At 43.6% G+C, this 12984-nt stretch overlaps 1 protein-coding gene and 1 long non-coding RNA gene across 5 annotated transcripts in view; one reads left to right on the top strand and one right to left on the bottom strand.

Moving 5' to 3' along the window:
- Positions 1-5554, top strand: part of FBH1 (F-box DNA helicase 1) — a 79191-nt gene extending 73637 nt beyond the window's left edge. For 2 of the 4 annotated variants that reach the window (XM_029615504.1, XM_029615502.1), the window contains one exon: positions 4745-5554. In XM_029615504.1, coding sequence (XP_029471364.1) covers positions 4745-4915 — 171 coding nt within the window. In that variant the 3' untranslated portion in view covers positions 4916-5554. The remainder of the gene's footprint in view (positions 1-4744) is intronic. The other 2 variants (XM_029615503.1, XM_029615505.1) reach the window with 1 other exon arrangement.
- Positions 3661-11209, bottom strand: LOC115098697. The gene is made up of 3 exons (XR_003858590.1): positions 11104-11209; positions 4607-6019; positions 3661-3803 (listed from the first exon to the last, which is right to left on the bottom strand). It is a non-coding gene; the product is annotated as an uncharacterized LOC115098697 (long non-coding RNA).
- Positions 11210-12984: the final 1775 nt, after the last annotated feature.

Raw genomic sequence — 12984 nt, 5'->3', positions numbered from 1 at the left:
GTGCGGTAGGTCATAAATTACTTCAGATTTTATAGTAATAGATTGAGCCTTCACAAGTACAATAGAGTACAAAGTACAGAGCATATTAATGATTGCTGAAAGATATTGATGTAAGACCTGAGGGCTCTATACCTTGAATCCAGACATCCTCGTGGTGGGGGAACATCGAAATTGGTTTAGAGGACAACATTTAAAAAAAAACCAAAACCCCAGAACAACACGAGAACACGCAAAAGGAGCGCTCCTTTGTCACTCGTGCTCCCGGCGTCCACCCGGGCCCTTATACCACACGTCACAAAGGGGGGCGGGAAGGTCTCAGTCGGGGCTCGGGGGAGTGCGAGTCACGGCCGGGAAGGACCCGGCAACAATGTCAACACTCGCCCAGGGATGTACCGCTGAAAAGAAGAGATTCACGATGGTAGCTCTGACTAAACGGGAGAAACCTTTTCAAACTTTAAACACCAGTATCTCCATGGGAATGAAATAAGCTAATTGTCAATTGAACTAACTTTTTTTTTTGCTAATACTTAATAGAAAACAGAGCAAGCAGCCTGTACAGTCAAAGATTGTTCCGCTGTGAACTCTTTTGCTGGTAAAACCTGATACAAATAAACGATGATCAACATGAGAGATAAAGACCACAAGGCCCCTTCCCCTCTGCAACTTTTCCTTTCTTGTTACAACATCGCTGTCTGATCTCCAGCTTTACCCTTAACTTCTCCACAGCTAAAAAATCTCCCTGCCTATCCCAGGGTTTCTCCAGTTCTGACACTGTGCTGACTTTTGACGACATCGCTGGCAGTCTTTCCACGGAGAGAGATTTCCCTGTGTTTAATCCTTGGTCTGCCCTCGTCAGCCTCATATAAAGCACTGCTTGCTGGTGGGCACAGAGTATGTGAGACTGAATGCCACTAATGTCAAATAAAGATGGGGTATTTTGGTATACCTAGAACAGAAGATGAAATGTTAAACATAAGTGCTTTTTTTCAGGCTTCTGAACAAAAGAGAAGCTTCCAATACAGGAGTGGTGGTGCCAGGCTAATTGTAGATTGCGGTTGCTGCTGCTTGGAGGCTGTGCCTCTGGTTTCCATGAGCCTGCAGGCTGGAAAAAGAGAGACTTTAGATGCTATGGCCTTTCAGGCCCCAGGAGTGGCTGTAGCACCAGGCGCTAACTGTCTACGAAGGGCTGTTTTGCAAAAGGACAGTGCTGACTCTTCTGTTGGGGGTTCATGTGGAAAGCCAGCACAGGCCCCGATCCGGACTACAAACCAAAATACTCTAGAGAGATCTAGAAGGAAGAAAAGCAGGAAGTCAAAAGACGCAGAGCAACAGATTTCAGCTGCCTAGTACCTGCTTAATTCACAAGCAGTAAAAAATTTAAAAAAAAAAGTTGGTTTTAGCCTGATTGCATTCTAGGTTATCTTGAAAATACTTTTTGATGTCAACTGAAGATTGCATTACATTGTTTAATTATTTTGTGTTGCTTAATGTTTCTTTTGCATGAAAGAAAAATAGTGGTAGTGAGTCCATTTTAAATGTATTAAAATCATTAGTTCCTATAAAGGGTGGCTAGACCACAAAAAAGTACCAGTACAGAATGCATGTCCTTATTTAAAGCGAGAGTAAAATCCAAGAGAAACAGAGAGTAGGATTAAATGGTCAATTTTCTCAGTGGAAAAGGGTAAACAGTGGAGTGCCTCAGGGATCTGTACTTGGACCGGTGCTTTTCAATATATATATATATATATAAATGATCTGGAAAGGAATACGATGAGTGAGGTTATCAAATTTGCGGATGATACAAAATTATTCAGAGTAGTTAAATCACAAGCGGACTGTGATACATTACAGGAGGACCTTGCAAGACTGGAAGATTGGGCATACAAATGGCAGATGAAATTTAATGTGGACAAGTGCAAGGTGTTGCATATAGGGAAAAATAACCGTTGCTATATAGGGAAAACCGTTGCATATAGGGAAAAATAACCGTTGCTGTAGTTACACGATGTTAGGTTCCATATTAGGAGCTACCACCCAGGAAAAAGATCTAGGCATCATAGTGGATAATACTTTAAAATCGTCGGCTCAGTGTGCTGCAGCAGTCAAAAAAGCAAATAGAATGTTAGGAATTATTAGGAAGGGAATGGCTAATAAAACAGAAAATGTCATAATGCCTCTGTATCACTCCATGGTGAGACCCCACCTTGAATACTGTGTACAATTCTGGTCGCCGCATCTCAAAAAAGATATATTTGCGATGGAGAAGGTACAGAGAAGGGCAACCAAAATGATAAAGGGGATGGAACAGCTTCCCTATGAGGATAGGCTGAAGAGATTAGGGCTGTTCAGCTTGGAGAAGAGACGGCTGAGGGGGGATATGATAGAGGTCTTTAAGATCATGAGAGGTCTTGAACGAGTAGATGTGACTCGGTTATTTTCACTTTCAAATAATAGAAGGACTAGGGGGCATTCCATGAAGTTAGCAAGTAGCACATTTAAGACTAATCGGAGAAAATTCTTTTTCACTCAACGCACAATTAAGCTCTGGAATTTGTTGCCAGAGGATATGGTTAGTGTAGTTAGTGTAGCCAGGTTCAAAAAAGGTTTGGATAAGTTCTTGGAGGAGAAGTTCATTAATGGCTATTAATCAATTTTACTTAGGGAATAGCCACTGCTATTAATTGCATCAGTAGCATGGGATCTTTTTAGTGTTTGGGTAATTGCCAGGTTCTTGTGGCCTGGTTTTGGCCTCTGTTGGAAACAGGATGCTGGGCTTGATGGACCCTTGGTCTGACCTAGCATGGCAAGTTCTTATGTTCTTAAGTCTGTTTTGTCTCCACTTTAAGAAAGTCTGTTTTAAACTCAGAAGTATGGATGGAAATCAGGATATTTTTCCTTTTTTTTTCATGATCCTATGATCCATGCTCCTTGGCTTCTCTTCTAGAGCAATTACATAATTAGCCTGTTGCCACATCATTTGCAAAGAAATAAAAATCACTTAGTAAATTACAAAAACACATGAACAAACTTCACCAAATATATAAAAACGCTACTATGAAATATCTGTGAACCATCTTTAAAAGTTTAAGGCAGTGGAGGGGATATTAGTCAACGACTGTCTGTCCATTACACAGTTCTGGATTTCATCATTGCATCCTCTTCCTACCAGCCCAATTATTTTTTTTGTTAAATTTTGACTAGAATGCAATTAAAACAATCTATATTTCTATATTCAGCATATGTTTTTTTTATATATATCTGACATCTGGTATATATATTTTTATATGTATCTGACATCACTGTATAAAATGGAGAAAATGCCATGCACTCAAGCATCTTAGAGAGTCACAAATTGAATGAAAGCAAACCTGACACTAGCTGTGTTTCAAGAATTATTCTTCCTTTTCTCGGGGTATGTCTTCCTAAAGCCTGTTAAATTGTGGCTCCTTATTCATGTCTTTGCTATAGAAGTTGGATATGAATTCTCCAAGTGAACCCCATCTTCCACTGAAAACTGTTTGGCATCTGATGTAACTGCTTGTATGAAGGAGGTATTTAAATAGAGCTTAGAATGCAAGTCACACTGGAAAGCAGCCAATTGTATTATCTCTTGTGCAAATGCAGTAGTAGCATTTTTTTTACTTAGTATTGCCACACAATTTTACAATATGCTACACAATCAACCACCCTGAAGCTCTCCTACTTCTTAATTCAATCATCTGAGGAAAGCTCCAGGGTGCCTGCCGTCAGTCAACTCTTCTTTCTCTGCTTCCTGTTCCATTCCTTCACTTTGTGCAAGCAGCCTGCAGGGAATAAGAGGGGGAAGCGGAGATGAGGCTCAGGCTGGAGCAGCCCTAGCAAAGGAGAGAAGAGGTGCTTTGCTCTAATCCAGCCACTCCCCTGCTGTTTCTGCCCCTCTCTCCCTGCTGTCCTGAAGGAAATAGGAGAGGAGGGATGAGGTTGGAATGGACAGAGAAAACAATGTTTGATTTCTCAAAGATCTCTTAAATCAAACCAAAGATGATTTTGATATAATTCTGAGTGGAGTGATGTCCCTTTTTTATTTATTATTATTTTTTTTTTTTTGAAGAACTTTATTTTTATACAATGATTCTTGCACCTGCATAAGTGGTCGACCATACTCCAGCTACAAAGACCTGGATGTTGTAAGTCTGCAGCTGCTGGTGTCTCACAGTTGGCATTGATGGCATTGATATCTGTTCATAGAAGCCTTGATGGTTGGCACTACTGTTGACAAGTATTAAATTTGTGCTGATTCAGCTCCTTTCTGATTTTGTTATCATGTGCACAACTTTGTGTAATTACCAACATGACAAACTGTTGAGGCTTTTTCAGCATGCATAAGCTCAGATACTTGCAAAGATGGAGGGGACTTTTTCAAGAAAATACATAAAAAAAAAAAATGGTTGCATTATTTTAATTCAAAACCAAAGTGACATTTCATAATTAAATTTGTAACTTACATGTCTTTACTTGATAGTTGATTTTTATACTTGGTAAATGTTATATATAGTTTAAATATATTTTTTAAAACAATGTGAATGGTTTTGAATAGTCAGAATTGTGAATTTGTCTGCAAAACTACCTCAGAATTGTGAAAAATGTGCCACAGAAGTTGCTAACTCTTGAAGAATCTTGACCAATCTGCCGCAGAAACCCGAGGCTCTGCCTATTTTCAGAGCTGTTCGTGTATTCCTTCTCTGACGTCTCTCCTGTTTTACAGAGCGACAAGAAAGAAGACAAAGGGGGTTATCTCTGCCATGCTTGCATCGAGCAGCGGATTGGTCCTATGACGTACCTGTTGGCGACTCCTTCACTGGTGAAATCCATGGAATATGCCACAGAAAACCTTATGATCCCATTGCACATCGCACAACTTTTGGACATAATTTGAGACCTACAGACTAGGAACGTCTCCTGGATAATATGGCACAGCATTCCCTTGTGTTCAAAGCCATAGACTTGGCCAAATGTATGTTTATTCCTGGAAGACTAGATTTGCTGGAACATCTGGGGAGGGCCACTTGTGAGATCCGTCTCTTCCAGATGATTTACTCACCGTTTGTTAGGACATGGATGGAAACCTTTGCTTTATTGGCAAGGGGGAGCTTTAAAGCTAGTTTGGCTGACAAGCTTACAACAGGTGGCCAGCAGTATAGCAGAAATCTTCTGGTTTGTGGTGACCATAAAAGTATTTGGCTACTGGTTTTCATTGGTAGGTCACCAAATGGCCATTGGGTTTCAGCTCTGCCATTCCGCTGGCCTAGGTTTTATGGCTGAGTTACTAAGCATGCTTGGAATACAGAGTACATGTACCAATATCTATTAACGGCATTATAGACACAGAAAAGAAAATAAGTTAAACCAAAAAATGGATTAACGTATTACCAGAGTCTTCAGTGTGGGTTTTTGCCATACTGTTTTTTTTGAGACTCTTTATGCAAATTTTCCAAGGCTTGCCATACTTTTTAATATGCAGCTTTTATGTTTTTGACGTTTGTTACGCAAGAAATAAATCAATTTTAAAACCGTCTGTGGCGTAATTGAAAGCGCATGGGAGACTGTGTTTAAGCAGTAAATGGGATATTTATGAAGAGATGGTTTTGCAAGAGTAGATGATGCCTTGTGGTTTGGGAAGTTTTCTGGAAGAAGCCCATTGCTTTGGTGCTCGCAGATACGAAGCAGAAGCTGTGGAATTTGTTACCAGAGGATGTGGTCAAGGTAGAGTGTAAAAACCCCAATAAACAGTTATTAGCCAGGTGGACATGGGGAAAGCCACTGCTTATCCCTGGTCAGCCGGATACCTCTGGAGATCTAGATTGGCCACTGTTGGAGGCAAGATGCTGGGCCTGATGGACTTCTCACCCAGCACGGCACATCTTATGTTCTCATCCTTCTGGAGGGATAGTGCAGGTACTGAGCCCTCTCTCCCTGTGTTACCAGTGCTTCCCAGGTTCTCCTCTCATGATTATCAACGAAGCCTGTCGTCAGCCTGAGCCTGATAAAATGGGAAACGTGGTAAGTGGGTAAGAATAGGGTAGGATGACAGTAAAACAAACTCTGGACAGAGGCTGGGAGGCTAGTATTTTTTTTGTTGGGAAGGGGAGAGGAAAAAGGGATTAGGATGCTTTGAGGTCTGGCACAAGCATACAGAGCATTTTGTGTCTGACTGCTGATCAGAGTTTTCTCTCTCTCTCTCTGAGACAATGTATGAAAGGCGAGAGGGGACAACCCTTCAAGGGCTGTTGAGTCATGACGATGCTAGAATTGACGTTTGTGATAGTAAAAAAAAAAAAAAAAAAGGTGGGAGGGAAGGAGAAATGTGGTCAGCTGTGGTAGCCGCGCACTCTAGCAGAACATCTCGGTTGTATGTGTATCGGGCAGTTTATTTATATGGGGGTGCCTGCTTCTAACATTGCCATCTGCAGAAAACTGATAGCAAAAACCTAGCCCTCTTGAGTTCCTGTTCCAAAACATCAAGAGGATGCTTTAACCAACATGGTCAAGACGGAGCTCTTTATCTCCCCCCACCCAATCTATCTCCCCTCTTTCTCTCTCCTTTCTCTGTTTCTGTGGATAACACTTGTCAACTTCCCTGTCCCTTCAGCCCATAACCTAGGAGTCATCTTTGACTCCTCTTTCTCCTTCTCTACACAAATCCAAAACTCTGCTAAAATGTGCTGTTTCTTTCTCGTAACGTTGCCAAAAATCCATCCCTTCCTTTCTGAACCCACTACCAGAACCCTTATCCACGCTCTCATCTCCCCCCACTTAGACTATTGCAAGCTGCTCCTCACAGGTCTCCCGGCGAGCCATCCCTCTCCACTGCAATCTCTCCTAAATTCAGCTGCATGGCTTATCTTTCTCCAAAGTCACTAAGCTCACGTAACCCCTCTTCTGAGGTCACTGCATTGGCTCCCTACCCGCTCCTGCGTACAGTTCAAGCTCCTCTATCTCACCTACAAATGCCTTCCCGCTGCAGCTCCTCACTACCTCTCTCTACACCCCTCCTCGTGCTCTCCGCTTATCAGACAGGTACTTCTGTCTATGCTCTTCTCCACCACCAATTCCCAACTCCGTACTTTTCCCCTGGCTATGCCCTGTGCTTGGAATAGTCTTTCTGAACTGGTGCATCATTCTCCTGCTCTTGTCATGCTTAAATCCTATCTCAAGACCCACCTTTTTGAGGCTGCTTTTGAATCTTAAGCTAATGGTCTGCCTTCAGCCTGATTGATTCATTTTAACCATTATCTCTTGACCTGTATGTTTGTCTTGATTTGGTTGTAAGCTGTATTGAGCAGGGGATGTCTCTTCGGTGGGGTTTGTACAGTGCTGCATACAGAGAGTAGTGCTATAGAAAGGTGTAGTTAGTAGTAATGACTGGCACCCTAGGCGATCGCCTGCTGGGATGCACCGGCCCTGTTATGATCAACGTAAAAATATTAACTTTAACCCTCGCTATGACCAGCCAATGCAGCTTCGGTAATGCCGGTGTGATCTGATCTTTTCCTTTGTACCCTGTAATTAACGAGTGACAGCATTCTGCGCTAATTCCAGCGTTCTTAAACACTTTTTTTTTTTTGGCAAACCAAAATAAATTCCAAGGAGCAAGCACCTGTAGAGATTTGGGCCTGTGTTTTTCTGTGGATGCTTTTCTGGCAAAATAAAAGAGCTTAATTTTTTAAAATGCAAAGCAATGTGTGTTGTTGCTTCACCCCCGGGATGCCCGCACAGACGTGAATCACAGGTACTTCTACCCGCATCGAGGGTGGGAAATTTTCAAAAAGTCCTTTTTACCCATGTAAGTAGCCATTTCCAGAGGTAAATGGATGGTAAATATTCCCCTCACTGTGGTAAAAGGGCTTTCCTATTTAATGAGAGAGAGCTCCCTGGGTTTTGTGGCTTTTGCAGAGTTGCCAACCTGCTTCCTGGTCCTCACGCCATCCTGATCCCGTTACTTGCTTTGTAACTCCCAGACCAACCTGTTGTGTGGGGAAATAGGGACCACACGGGGATGTCCCTTAGAAGAGCGAGATGGAGCTCCCATCCCATGGAGTTAAGCTAATACCAGGGACGCGTCTCAGTTTTTCCAAGGAGTTCATGAGAAAATTAAAAACGCAAAGCAGCAGTCAAAATGAAGAAGGGCTGCCCCCCCGGACATGACCTTTGGGTTTTGTTTCCTGTACAAATCATTTTTCAGGCCTCACACGGATGAGAAACTTCAAAGCAGGGCAGTAGCAAAAAATGAGTTGTGTGCAGCTCGGGGCTTTACAGAGGGCAATATTTGAAATCTTTCGTACAATCTGCTGCTGGTTTTAGTGCCAGAAAACCTTGCTCCAGGACCATTAAGAGGCAATCATGTGCACGCTAGGGGCTGTATGTCAATGTCAGACAGAGGCGAGGCAATTTACATTGGAGGGGATGGGACCAGACCAGCTGAGAAGTCCAGCACAGCTCTCACAGCAAGCAGCATAATGCCAAAAAAATAAAATGCATACGGCCTATCCAGTCTGCACGTCCACAGCAGCTCTGAGGCAAACCCACGCCAGGATGAATTAGCACTGGTGGAGCTGGGAAGGCAGAGAAGGTTTCCTAATATTAAATTAAATTCATTTCCATCAGTTTCTCGCGTTGGGCTTGATTGATTTATTTATTGTATGCTTCTTTCCTTTCCAGGGCTGACCTGTGGGCGTTTGATCAGAATGCTGTAAGTGCAGGGCCGTTGCTGGCATCACCCCATGGGCTAGGCCCAGGTCTGCCACGTATACGCCCAGCAGAAGAAGAGGCACCGCCTGGTGCGCTGGATTCCTCTGCTGCACGGCTCAAGTTTACCCGGTGTGAGCCGTAAAAAAAACTCATCTTGCAGCTCCCGTTGCAAGACTGGCGCACCCACACAGCTCCTAGCACCAGACAGGGGGGGGGGGGGCCTCAAAGGAGCGCTAGGGATATGGCAGCCAGGGGAAAATGGAGGAGAGTGAAATTACGAGGAAGGTGGGGGGGCAGCATGAGGGAGACTTTTACAGGGGGTGGGGGGCAAGAATAGAGAGAGGGAGACCTACAGGGGTGGTGGTGAGAGGGCAGGGAGAAGAGGACTGGGGCTTGTGGGACAGAGAGGCAGAGGGCCATAGTTTGGGTTGAGGGAAGACAGCATTGGGGAGTGCGACTGAGGCAGAGTGAACAGGGAGAGAATAGGTGAGCAGAGACAGGAGATGGAGGGAGTGGAAGAGGGAGAAGGGGTCCATGTTGACAGAAGAAAAGGGATGAGTGCCAGAGGAGAGGGAGAATAACTGAGAAGCCTGAGCTGGTAAAGAGATGAGGCAGAGAAAAGTAGATGAAGGCTGGGGAAAGAGTTGACTCTTCAGGGTTGAAATTTGGGAGTAGAGTCTGGGAAAGAGAGGGAAAGAAGAGGCTGGGGAAGGAGTGGAAATGGATTATGGGAGGAGATGAGAAGGGGAAAGGGCTGGGAAGGAGGGAGGAGATGATTATAGGGAAATTGTGAGATCGGAGAGGGGCAATGAGAGTCAAAAGATGTGATGGAGGCTGGTGCAAGTCACTATGGAGAAATGGCAAGGAGGGACACAAAGAGAAGGGGATGGAGAGCTTGAAAAAAGGATTGGTTGGAGAGTAGGCTTGGGGCTGGTGGAGGGTGGAGGGTGTGAGAGCCAGAAAGAAGGCAGCAGTTGGGGGTAAGAACAAAAGAAGCAGAAATCTGGAGATTAGTGAGGGGGGAGAGAGAGAGGGAGGGGAAAAGCTAAGACAGTGAGAACTGGAGGGGGAGAGGAAGGGTGCAAGTTATGCATGAATGAACAGAGGCAGAGAAATGAGATGAAAGGAAAACATCAATGTTAGAGACAGATGTAGGGGAAGAAGTGAAGCAAATAGCGAGAAGAAACAGAAAATGGAGAAGTGAGAGTTATGGGAAGCAGAAAAAAAAAAAGGCCAGAGCCAGCATTCTTAGAAAACAAAAATAACCAGACTACTAAATTTAGTGATTGGAATATGTCCGCTTGGGAAAATTTGCATCTCTGATATCTCTGTATTTTGCACAATAAAAGGAAGTGAATTTGTCTTTCTCCAGTGTTGCACTGCATGCAGTGTCTGGCTCCTTGAGGTTTCCAGTTCAGTTTTTGTCTACAGTTTTCTATGCTAATTTGTGGTCCCTTATTCTGGATTTGGTGAGGATCTGTCTGGGTTCTGCATGTGTGACTGAGGTAACTTGCTGATGCAGCTGTTACTACCCTTAACCAATAAGCCTGAAACTCTTGATGCAACTCCAACAGTGCTCTCTGCTTCTGTGGCAGAAGGTAACAGGGAATTGGACTCTTAACAGCAATCAACAAGGGCCCCGACTTTGACGGCTTGGGAAACTGATAAGAATGTGGGACTTGTATGGCTCAACAGAAACTACCATAATCTTGCTGGGCAGACTGGATGGACCGTTGGTCCTTTTCTGCCGTCATTTCTATGTTTCTATGGGGTGAGGTGTTCTACTTGTTTAGTTTCTGCATAGGAGTCTGCAGCTGTCTGACTTATGTTTTCCCAGTAGGGAGGTGTCTTGGTGTTCTAGAGTTCAGTGTAATATTTTCATTTTGCCTTTCATAGGTATAATTTATGCTGTTTTGAGTCCTGGGTGTTAGTGCTCTTTTGGTTATGTCAGGTTTGCTATATAGTTTCAGAATATTTTTTGTTGGGTTTTGCATTCTAATTGCCCGAGAGTTTGTGTTACTGTGACTGAGGTGACTGCAGAATTTGCATATTGTGTACACTGAGCTTCTCCTGTGAAGGTATAATTGTGTATTTTTGCTGATGTTTTATAGATCAATGAAAAGAAAATTAACAAAAAAAAAAAATCATAGTTGGGTATTAATAGAAATTGGTCTAGTTTTGTTATGTATTTTAATGTGAAATTGTCCGCATTTATGTTAATTATAATGCCAAAAACCGCTTTGCTTTCTTCTGAGCAGGCGATCTAATAAACTAAACTAACCGTAAGCTCTGTGGTGCGGGGACTGTCTCTTGTGCCTGCTCCTGGCAGGATGCCTGATATTCACAGCTTAATATCATGCTTGATTTATGACTTACCCACTGGCGCTATGGCCTTGCGTCTCTGGAATGTTCCATTCGTACTTGTTTCATTTTCCTCTTCCCATTCGATACTGCACTTCTCTTTTTCATGCTGAGCCTTCTTGTTGCTGACGTGGTCGCTGTGGGCGTGGATCCTTTTGCTTTCTCTGGCCCAGATCTTTGCTGGCAGGGTGTGGAGTCTGCTTTTGATTTCAAATTTGAGTTTCTATCTGCTACAAACTCGCACGTGGGGAATAAAAGTTATACCCCTGCCCCACTTCCATGGACAGATCCAGCGTGGGAACTGAAATGCCAGCCAGAGCAGAGGAACCCAGAAATCGATAAATGCACTCTCTCCAAAAAAAAGCTCTTACAAAAAGAGAAAACAGCAGCAGAAAACAACCACGTGGGCCACCTAGTTTGCCCACATGTTATCCGCCTACTTCTTCAGATGCCCGTGCAGGTGTCACATTGACACATGTAGGGGGCAAGAAGCAGTTTCCCGTGGGCTGCTGCAAACCCTGTGGGTAATTTTAATCCACACCATGTGCCCAGATCTCCACCCTTCTGTCATAAACAGCCTGGGTAGTTCTGCTTTCATTATTGCCCAAGGAACAATAATCCACAGAGCCACGTGCCTGCTTTCCTGTCAAGTAACTTTTCTGTTGGTAACAATGCGCGCGTAGTTCTAATCTCCTCCCTCTCTCAACCCCAGGCTACCTCTTCAGTCCACGGGTAAAATTACCTGAGCTTTTGAATAATGCAAGTACTTTTACCTGCAGACAGATTGCACAATATACAAAGCCTCAGTTTCAGTGGGTAAAATACTCCAGAAAGGGCTTTCAATATTGCCCTCTCCAAGCGTGCATAATGCACATTGTAGATCTTCATTAGAGCCCCCTGCTGGCCTCACACTGGTACAAGTAAAGCATGCATACAGCATGGACAGATGAAGCACAGATGTTGAACAGATGTTCAGTAAAGCCTCCTGCAGGTCTCATACTGATACAAGTAAAGCATGAATACAGCATGGACAGATGAAGCACAGATGTTCATTAGAGCGTCCTGCAGGCCTCACACTGATACAAGTAAAGCATGAATACAGCATGGACAGATGAAGCACAGATGTTAAGTAAAGCCTCCTGCAGGTCTCGTCCTGATAGAAGTAAAGCATGAATACAGCATGGACTGAAAGCACAGATGTTAAGTAAAGCCTCCTGCAGGTCTCATCCTGATAGAAGTAAAGCATGAATACAGCATGCACAGATGGAGCACAGATGTTCATTAGAGCCTCCTGCAGGTCTCATCCTGATAGAAGTAAAGCATGAATACAGCACGGACAGATGAAGCACAGATGTTCATTAGAGCCTCCTGCAGGCCTCACACTGGTACAAGTAAAGAATGAATACAGAATGGACAGCTGAAGAGCAGATAATTATTAGAGTCCCCTGCAGGTGTCAAACTGATGCACAGACAGCAGACGAGCAGATATTCATCATTGCCCCTCTGCAGGTCTCATACTATTACATGTAAAGCACGCATACAGCACAGACCTGAATATCAGATATTCATTAGAGCCCTCTGTAGGCCTCATACTGATACACATAAAGCATGAATACCTCACAGACAACTGAAGAGCACATATTCATCAGCACCCCTCCTGCAGGTCTCATACTTAACAAAAGAACCTAAGATATGCCATACTGGGTCAGACCAAGGGTCCATCAAGTCCAGTATCTTATCTCCAACAGTGGCCAATCCAAGTTACAAGTACCTGGCAAGTACCCAAACATTAAATCAATAGTTCCCAAGCTACTAAACCTTATTGATTAATAGCAGTTTATGGACTCCTGCTGTAGGAACGTATCCAAACTTTTTTAGACCCAGCTACACTAACTG

This window comes from Rhinatrema bivittatum, chromosome 9 (genome assembly GCF_901001135.1).
Source record: "Rhinatrema bivittatum chromosome 9, aRhiBiv1.1, whole genome shotgun sequence".
In the NCBI taxonomy this organism is placed as follows: domain Eukaryota; kingdom Metazoa; phylum Chordata; class Amphibia; order Gymnophiona; family Rhinatrematidae; genus Rhinatrema; species Rhinatrema bivittatum.
Note: the sequence above shows the minus strand (reverse complement) of the source record. Positions and strands in the feature narration are given on the sequence as shown.